Source organism: Salmo trutta, chromosome 13 (assembly GCF_901001165.1).
Source record: "Salmo trutta chromosome 13, fSalTru1.1, whole genome shotgun sequence".
Classification (NCBI taxonomy): Eukaryota; Metazoa; Chordata; class Actinopteri; order Salmoniformes; family Salmonidae; genus Salmo; species Salmo trutta.
In genome coordinates, this window is record NC_042969.1 from 19,340,670 (window position 1) to 19,358,042 (window position 17,373).

At 43.9% G+C, this 17,373-nt stretch overlaps 1 protein-coding gene across 7 annotated transcripts; it reads left to right on the forward strand.

Moving 5' to 3' along the window:
- Positions 1-189: 189 nt before the first annotated feature.
- Positions 190-10,273, forward strand: rgs14a (regulator of G protein signaling 14a). Of its 7 annotated transcripts, none has more exons than XM_029771352.1 (16): positions 190-279; positions 489-629; positions 4,389-4,410; positions 4,559-4,707; positions 6,291-6,383; positions 6,628-6,771; positions 6,970-7,149; positions 7,281-7,320; positions 7,436-7,503; positions 7,782-7,991; positions 8,101-8,177; positions 8,263-8,389; positions 8,635-8,710; positions 9,009-9,049; positions 9,135-9,228; positions 9,465-10,273. In XM_029771352.1, the coding sequence occupies exons 2-16, from the start codon at positions 513-515 to the stop codon at positions 9,641-9,643; spliced, it is 1,617 nt and encodes a 538-aa protein (XP_029627212.1). In that variant the 5' UTR covers positions 190-279; positions 489-512; the 3' UTR covers positions 9,644-10,273. The 7 variants fall into 7 exon arrangements, with proteins under 7 accessions (XP_029627212.1, XP_029627215.1, XP_029627213.1 ...); XM_029771355.1 differs by having other exon boundaries at positions 7,439-7,503; XM_029771353.1 differs by having other exon boundaries at positions 7,284-7,320.
- The last annotated feature ends 7,100 nt before the right edge of the window (positions 10,274-17,373 follow it).

A 17,373-nucleotide genomic window follows, 5' to 3' on the forward strand; every position in this document is an offset into this window, starting at 1 on the left:
AATCTGTTCTGTAAACATTGGTTTGTTAGACAAAAAGGTCTACTATAAGAGAGACAAGTGGCTTTTTCTTCATTTTGATCATGCGCCGGACATGCATTTAAGGTCCACTTGATTGGCTCCACTTGATTGGCTCTACTTGATTGGCTCCACTTGATTGGCTACACTTGATTGGCTACACTTGATTGGCTACACTTGATTGGCTTTTGGATTTGATCCATAGGTGTTTCTAGCACCATGCCCTGAACTTTGATTTGGATAGAGGCAAGGTGAACTAAATTGGTGAGCCAAACAGTTTTTGTAGGTAGGCTATAGGCCTTTATCTGAATTATAACATGTATTCTTATGTTTGTGTTTCTAAATAGTATGTCTTCTTCAAATGCATCTTTCCTTTTCAATATTTGCAGACTCTTCAAGCAGTAGTTTATTTAACTACTGTCTTATCAAACACCTCTCTCACGTAGTGCTATGTACAAACCATTTTAATTCAGTCCCAAAAGCTTTTTACCCGGAAGATGGTGGCCTTCAGCGGGCTCTGCCGAAGTCTCTCTCGCCTGGCGAAGAGAACTGCTCAGTACAAGTTTGGGAAACTGAACACCTACAACAATACCTGTCCACCAACTCAAAAAAAGGTATGCCTAATTGTAGAAAGACTCAAACAACTCGTTGGCATTTTTGGAAATAAATTAGACAATTTTCTTCTAGAAATATTTACTTTGAGTAGCCTATTGAATGTTTTAAAAATCGTTGACTGGGTGTGCCTTTATCCATTGGCAATTATAGGGCTGGCTGGTGACAATGCGATCTCTAGTGGGGTGGGAAGCAGAGTCACAGCTCTTGTGGTTGGATCCACAACCTGTTCTCATAATGCGCTGTTGGTGCTATATCAGGTAGCCATATTTGCTCAGGCGAGTTTTCACTTGAGTTAAGTCTCAGCCTACACTGTCTAGTCTGAAATACAGTAGGGCAGGAACACAAGCACACCACCCACATCAGAGAGTTTCTCAAAAGCCAAGACGAGAGCAGTTTGATCACTGTAACCCTGCTTCCCCTTTTGCGGCCCATTGCCACAGCAACCCTTCCCTTTTAGACAGGAAATGACAGGGAGTCCTGAATGAGGAGGACCTAAGTGTATCTGTGTCAGTGCAGGGTGGATCACTTCGCTGTGACACCCTCAATGGCTGAACATCATTTTGGATTCCCACCGGTACTTCAGCCATGTCTAAGAACATAAAGACTCTGGGTGTTCCTGGTGTTGGTCACATGGTAAGTAGCCAGTTTCTCTGTAGACTTGGGTTGAATTCAGTGAGGTGTAATGTTACATACTGTTCAGATAGACATATATAATGTGAACAGACATGCATCTCTGCCATGTACTGTAGGAGTCAACTCAACATAATTCTATCTGCAATGTTCAAAACGTTGAGTCTTTCTGGATTGCTCTCCACTGGCCTATCTAGAGCTGGCCTCAAGTCAAGGTTCCTTCTGGGTCACCTAAGGATCTATTGGCAAAGCGCATGCCCCACCCACCTCAGGATCTGTCTTTCAGCCATTTATTTCCTGTGTTTGTTTTTTTTCTCTTAAGGTTTAGCCCCTATTTCTTTCATTTTTGCCTAAAATGACATACCCAAGTCTAACTGCCTGTAGCTCATGCCCTGAAGCAAGGATATGCATATTATTGGTACCATTTGAAAGGAAACACTTTGAAGTTTATGGAAATGTGAAAGGAATGTAGGAGGATATAACACAATATATCTGGTACAATACAAATAAAACAATTTTTTTTGTTCAATCTTTGAAATGCAAGAGCGAGGCCATAATGTATTATTCCAGCCCAGGTGCAATTTTTGATTTTGGCTACTAGATGGCAGCAGTGTATGCAACATTTTAGCCTGATCCAATGAACCATTGCATTTCTGTTCAAAATTTGCAATCGAGACTGCCCAAATGTGCCTAATTTGTTTTAATAACTTTTCATGTTCAAAATTGTGCACTCTCCTCAAACAATGGCATGTTATTATTTCACTATAATAGCTACTGTAAATTTGTTTATCGCAGTTAGATTAACAAGAATTGAAGCTTTCTGCCAATATCAGATATGTCTATGTCCTAGGAATGTTCTTGTTACTTACAACCTCATGCTAATCACGTTAGCTCAACCGTCCCGCGGAAGGGACACCGATCCTGACAACGTTACAATTGTGGAAGTGTTTGTAATGACCTGTCTGTGTTATGGCTGAAATGGGATACATTGTCTTTCCGTTGAATCTCTAAGAACGTTAAAGCTTTGACAGGGATTTAATGCATCGTTTAGACACTTATATCACAAAGAGATCCTTATTTTGATGGGTGTTAATTTTTTTTTATGCAGTTGAAGTCATTTTATACAGTTGCAATGTTTACAAATGTGTTGAAATGAAAGCAACTTCTGAAAATGAACACTCAGATTAATGATTTGTCTGATCTCACAAATAATGTGAAGTATGTGTAATCTCGAGCTAAATTTAAAAAAAAATTAATAATAATAGGGTATCCTGATATTAACACACTTGGTAAATTCTACAACAGTAATTAATGAGGAAGTATAGACAGTGCAGGTAGGCCTAGGTGATTGGTGGTTGAAGCTCTGTTCCTCTTATGTTAATTTATATAGGTAAATACACCCAGTGTAGTTATGCAAATGACACACCATATTTTAACAAAATACCTGATACAATAACAATGTATGTGCGTTCGAAAATGAAAAGAAAATTACTGACATTTGACAAATAGAAACCTTAATTCCCACAAATTACTGAGCTCCATTAGTCTTTTTCCAGAAATGTTTTATGTGCTATAATTCAGTCAACATCGACTATAAACATTCTAAAAGTTTGGAGTATCTTCATCCATTCTCCAACTGTTGACATTATTAGAATTGTTTTTAAAACATTTTAATAATTGCTAGTTCCATAGGAAGAGATGAGCACAAACCTGTTGTTGATCAGGCTTTATCCTACTTTTAAAGGGTTTCCTGACATTTGTACTCAGCTATCAATGGAGAAAAGGGCTATGCTTTAAACAGCTGTTTCTTTTTGAGTAATGTCTTTCAGGCGAAGACCATTATGATACGTTGTGATTTTATTAATAACTATAAAGCTGCTGCCAAATAGACTGAGGTGTGATACCAAAGCTGCTACAATACAATGTTGGCTGTTAGTGAAACCGACTAGGCATCTAAGCCACTGTCAAACAAAGTATACAGACATTGTTTACAGATTGCCCTCCACCCCTCGGCAATATCACATCTGATCTCTATGGCATGTGGTGGTGTCCCTCTGCCTCGGTGGTGCAATGACTGAGTCACATAACACTGGGTGTTGGGTGGTGATGTCAGGGAAATGACTCATATCCTCAGGAGGCTGTTGAGACATCTTAAGTGAGTCCGGGTGGATACGAGGTGTGATCTGTGGTGTGATTGGAGTGCCCAAGCTCAAAGAAATGCATGCTTATGGTGGCCTCGTGGAAGGACGCATCTTGTCATAATTTGCAGCGTCATTGTCGTCACTAGAAGTACACAACACAGTGAGTTCCAAGGATCTTGTCATTCATCAGGGACCGTATTCATAAAGCGTCTCAGAGTACGAGTGCTGATCTAGGACTTGTTAACTTCAGATCTTAATGAACAAGACATGGACAGAGGGGACCTGATCCAAGATTAGCACTCCTACTCTAAGACGCTTTATGAACACCTCCCCAGAACCAGTACACTCCTAGTGGACTCATAAAGTTACGTTTGCTCATCTTAGCAGTTAGCATGCACCTTATGCATGAGGCTGTAGGATTTGCTTAGGTTCATCTGGTGTGCTCTGAAATGTAGAATGTCTGCTTGTCTTTTGTTTGCATTTAGTACATCATGCACATTCCTGTCCCGAATTCACCTTTCGTTAGGAAAGAACATGAAGTCTAAGCTTCACTGGAGCTGAAAAAACAAACGTTCTCTGTCCTGAAAGCTGAATGAGAGCAGTACAGTGACACCCACTCTTCCTGTGTGAGCTGGGGCCTTGGCTGCTTGAGTGCTCTAAAGTAGAGGAGAGCTGTCAGAACAAAGACATGCAGCTGTTTTTCTTCTCTCACTTCCTGATTCTATGTTGGTGTGTTTTTATCCTTCATTCACTGCCTGAGATTTCTCATTGTCAATACCTGGTTGAGTGATTGTAAGATTTTTCCTGTTTAGAATGGTATTCTGGTCTATAACGTTGGTCTGTATTTCTATTCCATGAAGTTGGTCTCCACTTCTACATTACTGACTTTAGATTTTAATATCTGTGGAACTGTGTTTTGTGTTGCTGGATCATGTGATATTGTATTTGACTGAGACTGACACACTTTCCCTTTACTTGTCTCTGCAGAGCCAGGCAGTGTCAGATGGTGGTAAGCCTGTGTTTGTTTGTGCATGTCTCAGAGCTCTTTCTCAAATATGAGCATGCCTGTGCGGGAAGTAGTGTCAGTCTGCTACCCTGAGGCGTCAGCGTGTGGATGGGTTTTATTAGTGTGTGTGTGTGTGTGTGTGATTTCTCAGAGCTGAACATGTCTGGTCGTGGCTGTGGGGGCAGTTGTACCAGTCTGCCAGGGGCCCAAGGGGGAGATGCCCAGGCCAGCAGTGTCGTCAGCTGGGCTGTGTGCTTCGAGAAGCTATTGGAAGACCCCATGGGAGTACGCTACTTCAAGGTGAGCCACACACACTCACCTTCAAATCTTTCCTTTTATTGAGAACAAGGATTGCTTTGTTGCCACTCAGCAAACGCAAACATGTTTTTCTCAGAGTAAAGCAATGGGAGGAGTCATACAGCAGGGCTTTAATAAAAACTTACAAAGTTTAGGAGCACTAGAATCAGTTTTATTTGTTGATTGAGCCTGTGAATTCTACCTTATTTTGAAGAGCATGCTGTGCCCTAGAAACTAATAACCCTTAAAATACAGTTTATTATAAAAAGCTAAAATTTTAGGCCTCTTGAGTGACGCAACGGTCTAAGGCACTGCAGTGTTTAAGGGGTAACTACAGACCCGAGTTCGTTCCCAGGCTGTCACAACCGACCGGGAGTCCCATAGGGTGGCAGACAATTGGCCCAGTGTCGTTCAGGTTAAGGGAGGGTTTCCTCTGACAGATTGATAAAGCGGGCGGGTGTTAAGTGTGGTTTGGCGGGTCATGTTTTGGGAATGCATGACTCAACTTTCACCTCCTGAGCCCGTTGGGGGAGTTGCAGCGATGAAACAAGTGTCACGGTTGTCGTCGGTGAAAGAGGACCAAAATGCAGCAGGTACATGTATGCTCATTTTGACTTTTATTGAACTATCAAAAGAACACTCCAAAACAACAAAACACGAAAACGAACAACAAACAGTCTGGCAAAGCCTAGGGCTGAACACAGAACAATCACCCACAAATCACAAACACACCCTACTATATGGAACTCTCAATCAAAGGCAGATAGACAACACCTGCCTTCAACTGAGAGTTCCAACCCCAATTAACCAAACATAGACATACATTCACTAGACTCCACATAGAAATACCTAAACATAAACCAACACCCGGAATTACTAAAACAAACACCCTTTTAACAAAACACACCACCCTGAACCACATAAAACAAATACCCTCTGTCACGCCCTGACCAAACTACAATAACAATTAACTTTATATACTGGCCAGGACGTGACAAGTTCATAATTGGTGAAAGAAAGGGGTTAAAAAAAAGTTAAAATACCTGCTAGCTGAGATCTACTGCTCAGATTTTGAAAGAAAAACAAACCTATTAAACAATAACCTATTTAAAACAGTTGTGTACCGAGGTTTGTGCAGTAGGCTATAGGCCCAATGCATTATCCCTGTATATTGGCAGGGCAATTCAAGCATGGCCAATGTTATTCTCAGACAATTAACAATTTCTTAACTTGAGGTTTATGATCACACCGGTAACAGATCACTTATATTATTTGCGCCACAGCTGAGTAAGCATACATTGAAATTATTTTGATTTTACTGGACTGATGTCTATCTTGGCTAACCGTAGGCCTATAGGTGGATTTGATTTACTCTCGGGGCCTGCGGGGTATGGCAGCGGTACAGCGACGCCTGATCATAACTCACAAATACAATTCCAGGTTGTACAGCTAAATATTTTGGAGCATCTGGGCACTTTAATTTTGTTTAAAAAAAAAGTAATATAGTGAATAGGTCATCTGTTGATCAGATCTGATGGGAGCTGTATGGTAGGTCATCTGTTCATCAGGTCTATGTTGTCACGCAGGCCTTCTTGAGGTCAGAGGTGAGTGCGGAGAATATCCTGTTCTATCAGGCCTGCGAGAAGTTCCGGGAGATTCCACCCAGCCGGATGAAAGAGGTATGGGCTTATTTCTGTCTTCTCTTAACTGAATGGTAACAGTTGAATAGATGTGTTAAAGTAGGGACTGAGGAAGGAGAGTTGAGTGTGTGTCTGTTTGGACCAGATTGTGGAGCTGGACTGATGTATGACTGGTAATGGCTCTATTCCCTATATAGTGCACTACTTCTGATAGTGCACTACATTTGACCAGGGCCCTAAATGGGGAATAGGGTGTCACTTGGGACTTGTCTTATTCCCATAGTTAAGTGAGGAGGCTCATGCCATCTTCCAGACGTACCTGTCTGACCACGCTCCCTACGCTGTGAACATCGACGACACGGCTCGCGTAGAGGAGAAGGACCTGCTGAAGCCTACAGCTGAAATGTTTGACAAGGCCCAGAAACAGGTCAGCTCTGCAGCCATCTGCCTGCCGCATACACAGCTCTCACAGACCAGCTAGCTAGCGCATGTTATGCGCTTGGAATTCAGTTCTGTTTGAAGGAGATCGATGTAGAGTAACTCAAACTCATGACCAACTCTAGTGTGGAAAGTCCAGTGCCATGCCAGTAACAGGTGTCTGTTTGTCCATCCCTCCCTGGGTCAGATTTTAAAGTTGATGAAGATGGACAGCTACAGGCGCTTCGTCCGCTCCCCTCTTTACCAGAAGTGTACCCTGGCCAGTGTGGAGGGCAGGCCACTACCCAGCATCGCCGCTGAACCTACCAGCACAGGATCATGGGAGGACATGGCCACCTTTAGCCGCTCCCTCAATGACAGCAAGAAGGTGGGATGGATGGACTTCAACAATGACTATGAAAGCAACGTTTTGACCGTTAATGAGGACCGTTTAAATTATTCCATTTGGATGTGTGTTATCATTGTGTGGTTGCGTAATAGCTTGTAACTTGTGTTCAGCAGAAGGATAAGCAGCGGGAGAAGAGGGGATCGTGGGGAGGTAGGCTTCCCCTCAGCCATAAACCTACAAATCTCTTGTCTAGCTGTGATATTCTCTAGTTTATTTTTAACCTCTGTCTGTTTCTCTCCTCCCCCGTCACTCTCTCCCCTCTCAGTAGACGTGTCGCACACTAAGGTGAATGTGTCTCGTAAGGACTATCGGATGTCCAACAGCAGTGTAGAGGTAAATTCATCATACTTGGTCAGCTGGGATGTGGGAGGAGATTAGTTAAAATGTATATAGACATGGAAGATTGAGTATAACCATTCGTTCTCAACCTCTATCCCTCCCTCCTTTCCTTGTACTCCTCACCCCCTCTCCTCCTACTACACCCCTCTCCTTCCTTCACTCTTCTCTCCTCCTGTTCCCCTCTCTCCATCACTACCTCTACTGCTCCCCTTTCTCCCTCACTTCCTTTCCTCTCCATCTGCTCCCCTTTCTCCCTGACTTCTCTTGTCCAGAATGGTCGCTCTGGTCCCTCAGACCAGGGGCAGGGTGATGGTTGCGGTAGTGTGGAGGGAGGTTACTGCTGTGTCTACCTGCCTGATGGCAGTGCATCCCTGGCCCCCACACGGCCTGGCCTCTCCCTCAGAGAAATGCTGTCTGATCTCTGTGAGAAGAGAGGCTTCCCCCTCAAAGACATCATTATCTACCTCCATGGAAAGGACAGGGTGAGCCAAAATGAGAATTGTCTTCCAGCCAGAGGCTTAAATGTTGTCAACAATGCTCACTTCACCTCAAAACATCCTAAATGACTGTTACCCATATGTCCTCCTATAGAAGCCCCTATCTCTGGAGCAGGACTGTTCAATACTGAGGGACCAGCAGGTCTCCCTGGAGCTGAGGGTGACGTTTGCGTGAGTCATCTGTCACTTTTTCTTTCTGTCATACTGACCCTCAGTGTTTGTGCTTGTGTGTATACTGTGTTTGTGTGTGTTTCAGGTTGGAGGTGGTGTTCACTGGTAAGACAGTGGGCATCATGGTGAAGTCCAGTAAGACTCTGCAGGATGCCCTGTCTACGGTACTACAGAAACACCAACTCACATCCCACCAGGCCCGGGTCACCATGGTGGGTGTGTATGGACGTGTTTACCTGTACTTGTTGGGACGAGAAGTCCCCATGAATTGTAAACAAACACATTTGACCAACTGGGTACATTTTGTTCATCCTCTTATTAAGGTCAAATGCTATTTCTAGAGGGCTTAGCGTTAAGGTATGGGTTAGGGAAAATATGATTGAGTGTGTGAGAGGTTTGTGGGAACATATCCTGTTTTGCACAGTGGGAGTGATGTGTAAACATCCCTGTCTTGCAGAGTGAGAGTGATGTGCCACTGAGCATGAGCACTAATGTGTTCAAACTGGCCAATAAGAAGCTGCAGCTGGACAAAGGTGAATACATACAGATTAGCACACACATGCTAACTAGTGCTTTGTCCCGATGGTGGACAGGTCCAGGCATTGTTCTGGTGTTGTGTATCCTAACTGGTGTTCCAGACCTTTTTAAACTCAGTAACCACAACTGCATTCACTTTGGATAAGTGGTCACTCCCTGCGGACTAATCATTACTGGGAGATACTTGGGTGTTTGTCTTTTTATGTTTGCTTCTTCTATGTGACTCTCAGGGTTTTCCCAGATATCAAACCCCATAATGTGTACAGTTGCCTAACTGCTATGTTGTCTTTTCAGTTAGCAGTCCCAGGATCAGTGGCCAAACTCCCGTCCCACAGGTGAGTCCTGCACTGTTGACCGCCAGGATGTTTGGGAGTCCAAAGCTTAAAGTAAAATGTTTGTGGTGTACTAAACCCTTTTCAGGAGAGCGGTAGATCTCCAGTAGGTCCAGAGGTCCATGTGCCTACTCAAGCAGATGGAGCCAAGCCCAGGGTCAGGAGAAACCATGAGATGGAGGGTACGAGTCAGAACCATGGGGTCATGGCTTATTTACTGCACCTGTAATGGGACTAAATCCTATAGATTACCTATTAGCTGTAATGGGACTAAATGCCATAGACTACCTAGTAGCTGTAATGGGACTAAATGCCATAGACTACCTAGTAGCTGTAACCTTAACTCTTAAGACTCACATTAGCCCTAGTCTGAGAAACTTAATGTATTTATTTATGTCTCCTCCCTCCCCTCTCTCAGTGATGATAGAGCTGTTGTCCAGGGCCCAGGCCTGTAGGGTGGATGACCAGAGAGGCCTGCTGACCAAGGAACACCTGGAGCTGCCCCGGTTCCTCCTGAACCCCCCTGTCCACGAACAGGAGACTCAACAGGGGGAGGCTGGAGAGGTGACAGGGGGATGGAGCCCCCACAGACACTGAGGAGTCAGAGAACCATCCCACCTCCACTCCCATCCCTGTTGGCGCAGCAGTCTGGAGTCTGTCACTCATCAGGTTCCAAACGCACAGGCTCACAGGAAACGTGTGGGCGGGAGTTGGTGTTAAAATTTTAACAAACTGTATACATGAAGACCCCAACTATTAAGAGGGCAATAGTCTCGCACTTTTGCCTATGATTGTCTAAGCTCAGAGACATGTCTTAATACCTTTTTGTACAAAATGTAATTAAATGCAGAGTCTGTTATAGGTTTCAATTCCTCCCCTGAATTCACTTCTTTTGGAATCAAGGAATGACTTCATTCACGAGGGTCTTGCATCTCTAAGTTGAACTTTATATTCTACTAAGCACTTTGAGTACATGTTCTTTGATTTGAGATTTAACTGGTTTTATTTTAGCACTTTTCTCTTGTGAAAGTTTCGTATTTAATTGATTGTCTGGCATTTAATACTTTTGAGCACATTGTTTGCTGTGTTTGCCCTTTGAATGCCAGGTCCTCTGTGATGGTCAATCCTTCTGTCTGTTATCAGAGTGCTATTCAGGGTCTAACCTCAGTATTAACTTATCTTTCCATGCATTGCACATGAATAAATCGGGTATCATTGATCTATGTACCTCTAGCTGACTGGTAACACTCATGTCCGTCAGCGTAATGTCTTAAGGACAGACTACGACCATCCAACGTAATTACACACTTTTAGTTCTCTGCTCTGAGTGATGTCATCTGAATTCAACATGCCACTTGGGCTGCGCTGCGATTGCTTCGTCACCTGTCTAGGAGCCAATCGCAGCTTGGCTTCATCTCCATAAACTTGTTGCTTGACGGTGCCCCTCTGAAGCCACTTCATTGTGAAATAGTTTTGAAAGCCTTAGTTATTGCACAATTCATTTTTTATTCAGTCAAAGAAAGACAGTCCTTCACTACGAGAAATGTAAAAGTTAATGGAGTAGTGTCTTCACCTTTTTATATTACACACCGGACTGATCAGAGGATGCACATCTACTGCGGGTGTGTATGCATCCACACATGCCTAGTGTGCCAGTGGGACTATGAATGGACAGAGAAGGGTGTAACTGTCAGAGGAAGCAGTACACAAGTGATCTCCCCACCAGCACTTATCTGGGAAGAAGAAGAAATAAGGAGAGTTTAGTGTATTTCCCCCCCCACCCCCCCATGTGGTTTGCAGTCTGTCATTTCCCCCCCACCCCCCCTCTGGGGGTTTCTGGACGTGTTCAGTCATCTGTGCTCTACGTGTACTCTCATCCTCTCTGTTTTATTTCACTCTCGGATAATGCTTAGCTGTAATTGTCAGCTATCAAGGCAATTTGGTCTTATCTCATGCAGACCCATATGTAATATCCAGGTAGTGCCATAAAACCAGGCAGGGGACAAGGTAAGCATGGTGTGTGAGAGCTTTATGATTTGAAAATGGTACTCACTGTAGTTAAAATGTGTTCCATATTTGACGTAATGTACATTATCCCGGTCTATGTATGTGTAGAATATAAATTGGGTTGTGTGGCATATTTGTCCTAAATCTTCTGAACTCAAACCTTTTAATTTAATGGGTGCTGAGATACTCATTGTTCCGGCAGGCATTAGGCTATGCATTGGAATGCATGGCTTGTGTAAAACAAGACCCATCCATTAGACAGTAAGTGCTTGTAGAAACAGTTGGTGAGTTAATGGCTATAGGCTCCACACAGCGGCAGGACGTGTGCTTGGCCAGTGGGGGATGGAGACTGTTCTATGGTAACACTGAAATGAGGGCGACTAAGGAACTGATTTCAGGATCAGGTGAGCCGTTTATGGCTGAGCTGTGACTCCATGCCAGGGAGAGTGAGGCAGCATTGGTAACTGTTTCAGGATCCATAGAAAGGGTGAATATAACTGAGCGTAGTAAAGCTGATGGCCAGTGATCATGTACTGTGTAGGACACGTCCTTGGAATCAGTGGGGTGGTTATGTGATTCTCATGACTTTGTGCGTGTGTTCGTAGTCTGCAATTGTGAATCTCCAATTCCCACATCTCTGATTAGAATTGTCACCAGCACAGAGGGAACTGCCTAATAGGTGTTTGGAACCACCTGAGTGACAGACAGAACTGTGGGGTTTTCTACCCACTCTAATACTCTGCTGCTGTAGCTAAATGACACCCAGTAGGTTGTCTCAAGTGATAATGTGCCTCTGACAGGTACTACTTTGTGGAGGGGTGTTAAATGTCCTTTTTTTGGGGGGGGGGGGGGGTCGATTGAGTTTGAAAAGACCATATGATTATTTCAGTGGTTGTGGGAATAAGTGCACTCAATACTGAGGTAAATATCAGGTCATATCTGTGTAAGAGTGGATGGCAGGTTAATGATGTCTTCACTCAGAACAGCAGGTGGTGAATACGTACTGTAGATTTGACCATGCAGCGCCTATAACCTGTTGTGTTAAATAGCAAATGTGCCTACTCTGGCTTTGGCACATAGACTTGAGCCAACAGATGCTGTGCGGGTAGGCGCTGCACGGTCAATCCAACATCTGCAGTTACGGTGATACAGCCTCTGCAAAATTCAGGGCTTTCATACTACTTGTGCTTCGCCAAGCAGCACAGGACCCCCCCCCCCCACCTACCGTTAACCAATCATGTCAATACGGAGCCCTCGGCATTGTCAGGTGCTCAATTTGGCCTCTGCATTCCTCCAGAGGCTCCGCAATTGTCACACCTTCCGTACGAAGGCCCAGACCAAATTTTTGGATCAAGGATAAATTGTCTTTTGTTGTCACCACTATTGGTAGAGTCAAATATAATGGAAACACGTTGAACTTTAGATTTTTATTCGGTACATGAAAACCTACGTGGCAGAAGTAAATGTTGTGTGCACTGCGTCATCACATACTGACTTATTTTTTTAATCATTTTGGTAGAAACACACCATTGGTCAGCCTGGTCTCAGACTAAACTTAACGTAGTAAATGTAAATCCAAGATGCTAAAATTAGTAGATGATACATTTGGTGTGGTTACAAAAAACTTGTGAAGTAGGATGATCGTGCTTATAAAGCGAGTTCGAATTTCATGGACATCTTTAGCATTTTAGTTAATTTGCAACTTAGCATGTTAGCTAACCCTGACCTTAACCCTCTAGCCTAGCTAATGTTATCCACCTAAGGAATGTTAGCTTCCTAGCTAACGTTAGAATTCGTAACATTTCATATATTTATGATGGAAATCCACAAATTAATACATTTTGTATGGTATGTTACAGCTACCCCCTGGGAAAATGCAGCAGACTTTAGAATATTTGCATAAAAATCACAAATTGGATGGAAACCTAGCTACCCTTTTCTGTCTCTCTCATGGTGGAGGGATGAAACTGGGATGGGAGAAGAGACTTGAGTTGCAGCCAGGGTGATTTTTGCCAACATTTCTGAAGTCTGTAAGGGGACATTCCTCTTGCTGTGTTTGTGTGCCTATGATGCTGTGTGTGGATAGTACACACATCTACTAAGTGTCCTATTTGGATCTGTCACCTTGGCTGTTATTGAGTCAGTCATGTGGACTAATTGATAGGCAGTGTTTTCTGAGTCAGAGTTCCACTGGGGCAACTTTATTCTACAGGTCCTTGTTTTGAATAGCACTTCTACAACACAAGGGATTCTGGAATGGAGGAAAGAGTCCAGTCAGGCCTTAAATCAACATCTAGATCATTTGCCTCAGACTGACAGACTACCATAACACTCCATCCACCTGCTGAGGGAGAGATGCTCATGCCAGGAACTCTGTTGCAATACAATGTTACAGTATGATGCATTATACATTCAATACAATGTTGCAATATGATGCACTATACATTTAGTGTATGATGTTGCTATACATTGCTCCTTTTAAGAGTAATGAGGCATCAACTGTAGTGTGGATCAATGTTTTGTGGGAATTGTGGCCCCTATATTGGTAAGGGTATACTAACAGTTCAAGCCGACGCAGGTGTTGGGTCAGCTCCTCAAAAAGTGTTAATCTATCGCTGGGCTAGGGATACTTTTAATTTTTTTAAATCAGATTAATGGTTAGATGCTTCATGGAAATGGAACGGTACATGTGGTGATTGTGGCTAATGTTTGATGTCATGGTAATAAGGAGTCAATTTATACCACCACTCATCCATAGTTAATGAGATGGTTGGAGACAGGGCTGAATCCTGCAGGAAGTTGGGGATTATAAACCCTCTTCATCCACAGGGTACCTTCACCTACGCAGGCTCAATCGCTTGTCACTTTACCACAGCATGATTGAAAGACACCATTCACAGGACTAGACTCTGGCCTCCTACAGGGAGGAGGTCAGAGACCTGGCTGTGTGGTGCCAGGATAACAACCTCTCCCTCAACGTGATCGAAACAAAGCTGATTGTGGACTACAGGAGAAGGAGAACCGTGCACGCCCCCATTCTCATCGACAGGGCTGTAGTGGAGCAGGTTGAGAGATTCAAGTTCCGTGGTGTCCACATCACCAATAAACTATCATGGTCCAAACACACACAGACAGTTGTGAAGACGGCATGACAAAGCCTATTCCCCCTCAGGAGACTGAAAAGATTTGGCATGTGTCCTCAGATCCTCAATGCTGCACCATCGAGAGCATCCTGACTGGTTGCATCACTGCCTGGTATGGCAACTGCTCGGCGTCTGACCGCAAGGCACTACAGCGGGAAGTGCGTACTACACAGTGCATCACCGGGGTCAAGCTTCCTGCCATCCAGGACCTATATACCAGGCGGTGTCAGAGAAAGGCCCTAAAACTGGTCCAAGACTCCAGCCACCCTAGTCAGACTGTTCTCTCTGCTACCACATGGCAAGCAGTACTGGAGTGCCAAGTCTAGGTACAGTAGGCTTCTAAACAGCTTCAAGCCACACGTGAACATCTAATGAAATGGCTACCCAGACTATTTCCAATGTCCCCCCACCCTCCTTTACGCTGCTGCTATTCCCTGTTTGTTATCTATGCATAGTCAGGTTAACTCAACCTGCATGGACATATTACTTTGACTAACCTGTGCCCCCGCACATTGACTCTGTACTGCTACCCCTTGTATATAGACTCGCTACTGTTATTTTACTGCTGCTCTTTTACTTTCAGTGAAGTGAGTACCAGCTTTTTTGATATATTTTTAACTTGTTTTTCTTAATTGCCTTGTTGGTTTAGGGCTTGTGAGTAAGCATTTCACTGTAAGGTCTACACTTGTTGTATTCGGTGCCTGTGACCAAATACAATTTGATTTGAATACTCTCCCTTGGTGAGTGTCGCCACTTGGTTGACTTTGACATATGAACTAACGAGCTAATCCTCTTATCCTCCTCAGATTGGCCACAGGAGTTAAATCATTTGTGTACAGCCAACCCTAGATTTGTTATAATTGTGGACCTAATGGCCATGGAGCAGAAGATCAAAGAAGTGAGTTCCAGCTGTATCATCGTAACTCCTGGCTGGCATTTGAACATGCCACACAAATCCTGTTTCATTCAGCACTTGGCTGTACTGTTGCCCCCCCCCCCCCCCCCCCCCCCCCCAGAAACAGTTGAAGAACCAGATCAGCCACCCTACAGGCCTGGGCCCTGGACAGCAGCTTGCCCTGCCTCAGCTCTCCCTCCTTCTCCCTGGCACATCTCCAGCCTATTCTCTCTTTTTCCTCACAGAGATCCCTTCCAGGTGGTCCGGACCTGGACAAAGTCAAGGTGTGTGTGGTTTGGAATGTTTATATTTACTAACAGCATTACCAGAATCAATAGTCACTAATTCAAGATTAATTGTGTGTTACTTTATTCCGTGACGTCCCAATCTGTGTGCTACTTTTAGGAAGGCCCAGAAGGTTCTGAGACGCCCTCGTCCTCTACAGAGGAGCTGAAGTGACGACAGCTTGGCCCTGCAGGAATATCGGGCCATGAGCCTTCCATCTGCTCATTATTTATACATGCATGCATGCATGCATGCATACAGTCACTTGCCTTTGAGAAACAAATGTGTTTCTCAATTTGAGAAACACACATGCGACAGGGGTACCCATAATGGTTCTGTACCTACCAAACTGAATGTGTATTCTTCACAATAAAGCAATCCTGTTGAGTGGACCTGTCTCTCTTCCCTTAGACCTGATCAAAATACTGAAGATAAAACAATCACACCAACAATTAAATATCAGTAGGAACTATGACATTTTCTAAGTTAAGCAAGAAAAAGTGTTTGTCAACATTGTCCCTCTCCTTGTGAACCAAGTTGGGCTGGGGAAAAGTGTGATTCATTAGTCTCAGCGCTGTGTGTGTATACGTACAGTGGGGTCTGAAATTGACGCCCTTCATAAAGATTAGCAATAATGACTACACTTGCCCTCAGAACAGCCGGGGCATGGACTCTACAAGGTCTCGAAAGCGTTCCACAAGGATGCTGGCCCATGTTGACTCCAATGCTTCCCACAGTTGTGTTGGCAAATTGAGTGTGGAATTCCCAGCACCGTTGCAATTCTTAATGCAAACCGGTGCGCCTGACGCCTACCATACCGAGTTCAAAGACACGTACATGTTTTGTCTTGCCCATTCACCCTTTGAATGGAACACACACACAATCCATGTTGCAATTATCTCAAAGCTTTAAAAAAAAGTCTTTAACCAGTTTTCTCCCCTTCATCTAAATGAATTTGAAGTGGATTTAACAAGTGACATCAATAAGGGATCATAGCTTTCACCTGGATTCAAATCCAATTTTATTTGTCACGTGTCGAATACAACAGGTGCAGACCTTACAGTGAAACACTTACTTACAAGCCCTTAACCAACAACGCACATTTTCTTTTTTAAGAAAATAAAAAATAAATAACTGCAGTAAGAAAAGTAACACAAAATGAGTAGCCCCTGTACATAGCCTCATTTTGTTGTTACTTTTCTTACTGCAGTTATTTATTTTATATTTTCTTAAAGAAAATCTGCATTGTTGGTTAAGGGCTTGTAAGTAAGCGTTTCACTGGAAGGTCTGCACCTGTTGTATTCGATGCATGTGACAAATAAAACTGGATTTGAATCCAGGTGAAAGCTATGATCCCTTATGTACAGGGGCTACTGGTACCTATGTACAGGTTAGTCAAGGTAATATGTAGGTAGGGGTAAAGTGACTGCATAGATAATTAACAGCGAGTAGCAGCAGCATAAATAGTCTGGTTAGCCATTTCATTAACTGTTTAGCAGTCTAATGGCTTGGGGGTTGAAGCTGTTAAGGAGCCTTTTGGATATAGAGTTGGCAATCCAGTACCGCTGGCTGTGCAGTAGAAGAGAGAACGTCTTTGACTAAGGTGGCTGGAGTCTTTGACAATTTTTAGGGCATTCCTCTGACATCGCCTGGTATAGAGGTCCTGGATGGCAGGAAGCTTGGCCCCAGTGATGTACTGGGCTGTATGCGCTACCCACTGTAACGCCTTGTGGTCAGATGCCGAGCAGTTACCATACCAAGCGGTGACGCAACCAGCCAGGATGCTATCAATGGTGCATCAGTGTGGTGGATGTGTTGTTGCCCACCCTCACCACCTGTGGGCGGCCCATCAGGAAGTCCAGGATCCAGTTGCAGAGGGAGATGTTTAGTCCCAAGGTCCTTAGCTTAGTGCTGCACTTTGAGGGCACTATGGTGTTGAAAGCTGCACTGTAGTCAACAAACATCATTCTCACAATAGGTGTTCCTCTTGTCCAAGT

What these genes read in the sequence shown, in the direction of transcription:
- rgs14a (XM_029771352.1), top strand. Translation starts at nt 513, where the DNA reads ATGGTGGCCTTCAGCGGGCTCTGCCGAAGTCTCTCTCGCCTGGCGAAG. An exon ending in GTCCACCAACTCAAAAAAAG is followed by an intron (nt 630 to 4,388) that starts GTATGCCTAATT and finishes TTGTCTCTGCAG; the next exon opens with AGCCAGGCAGTGTCAGATGG. An exon ending in GAGCTGAGGGTGACGTTTGC is followed by an intron (nt 8,178 to 8,262) that starts GTGAGTCATCTG and finishes TGTGTGTTTCAG; the next exon opens with GTTGGAGGTGGTGTTCACTG.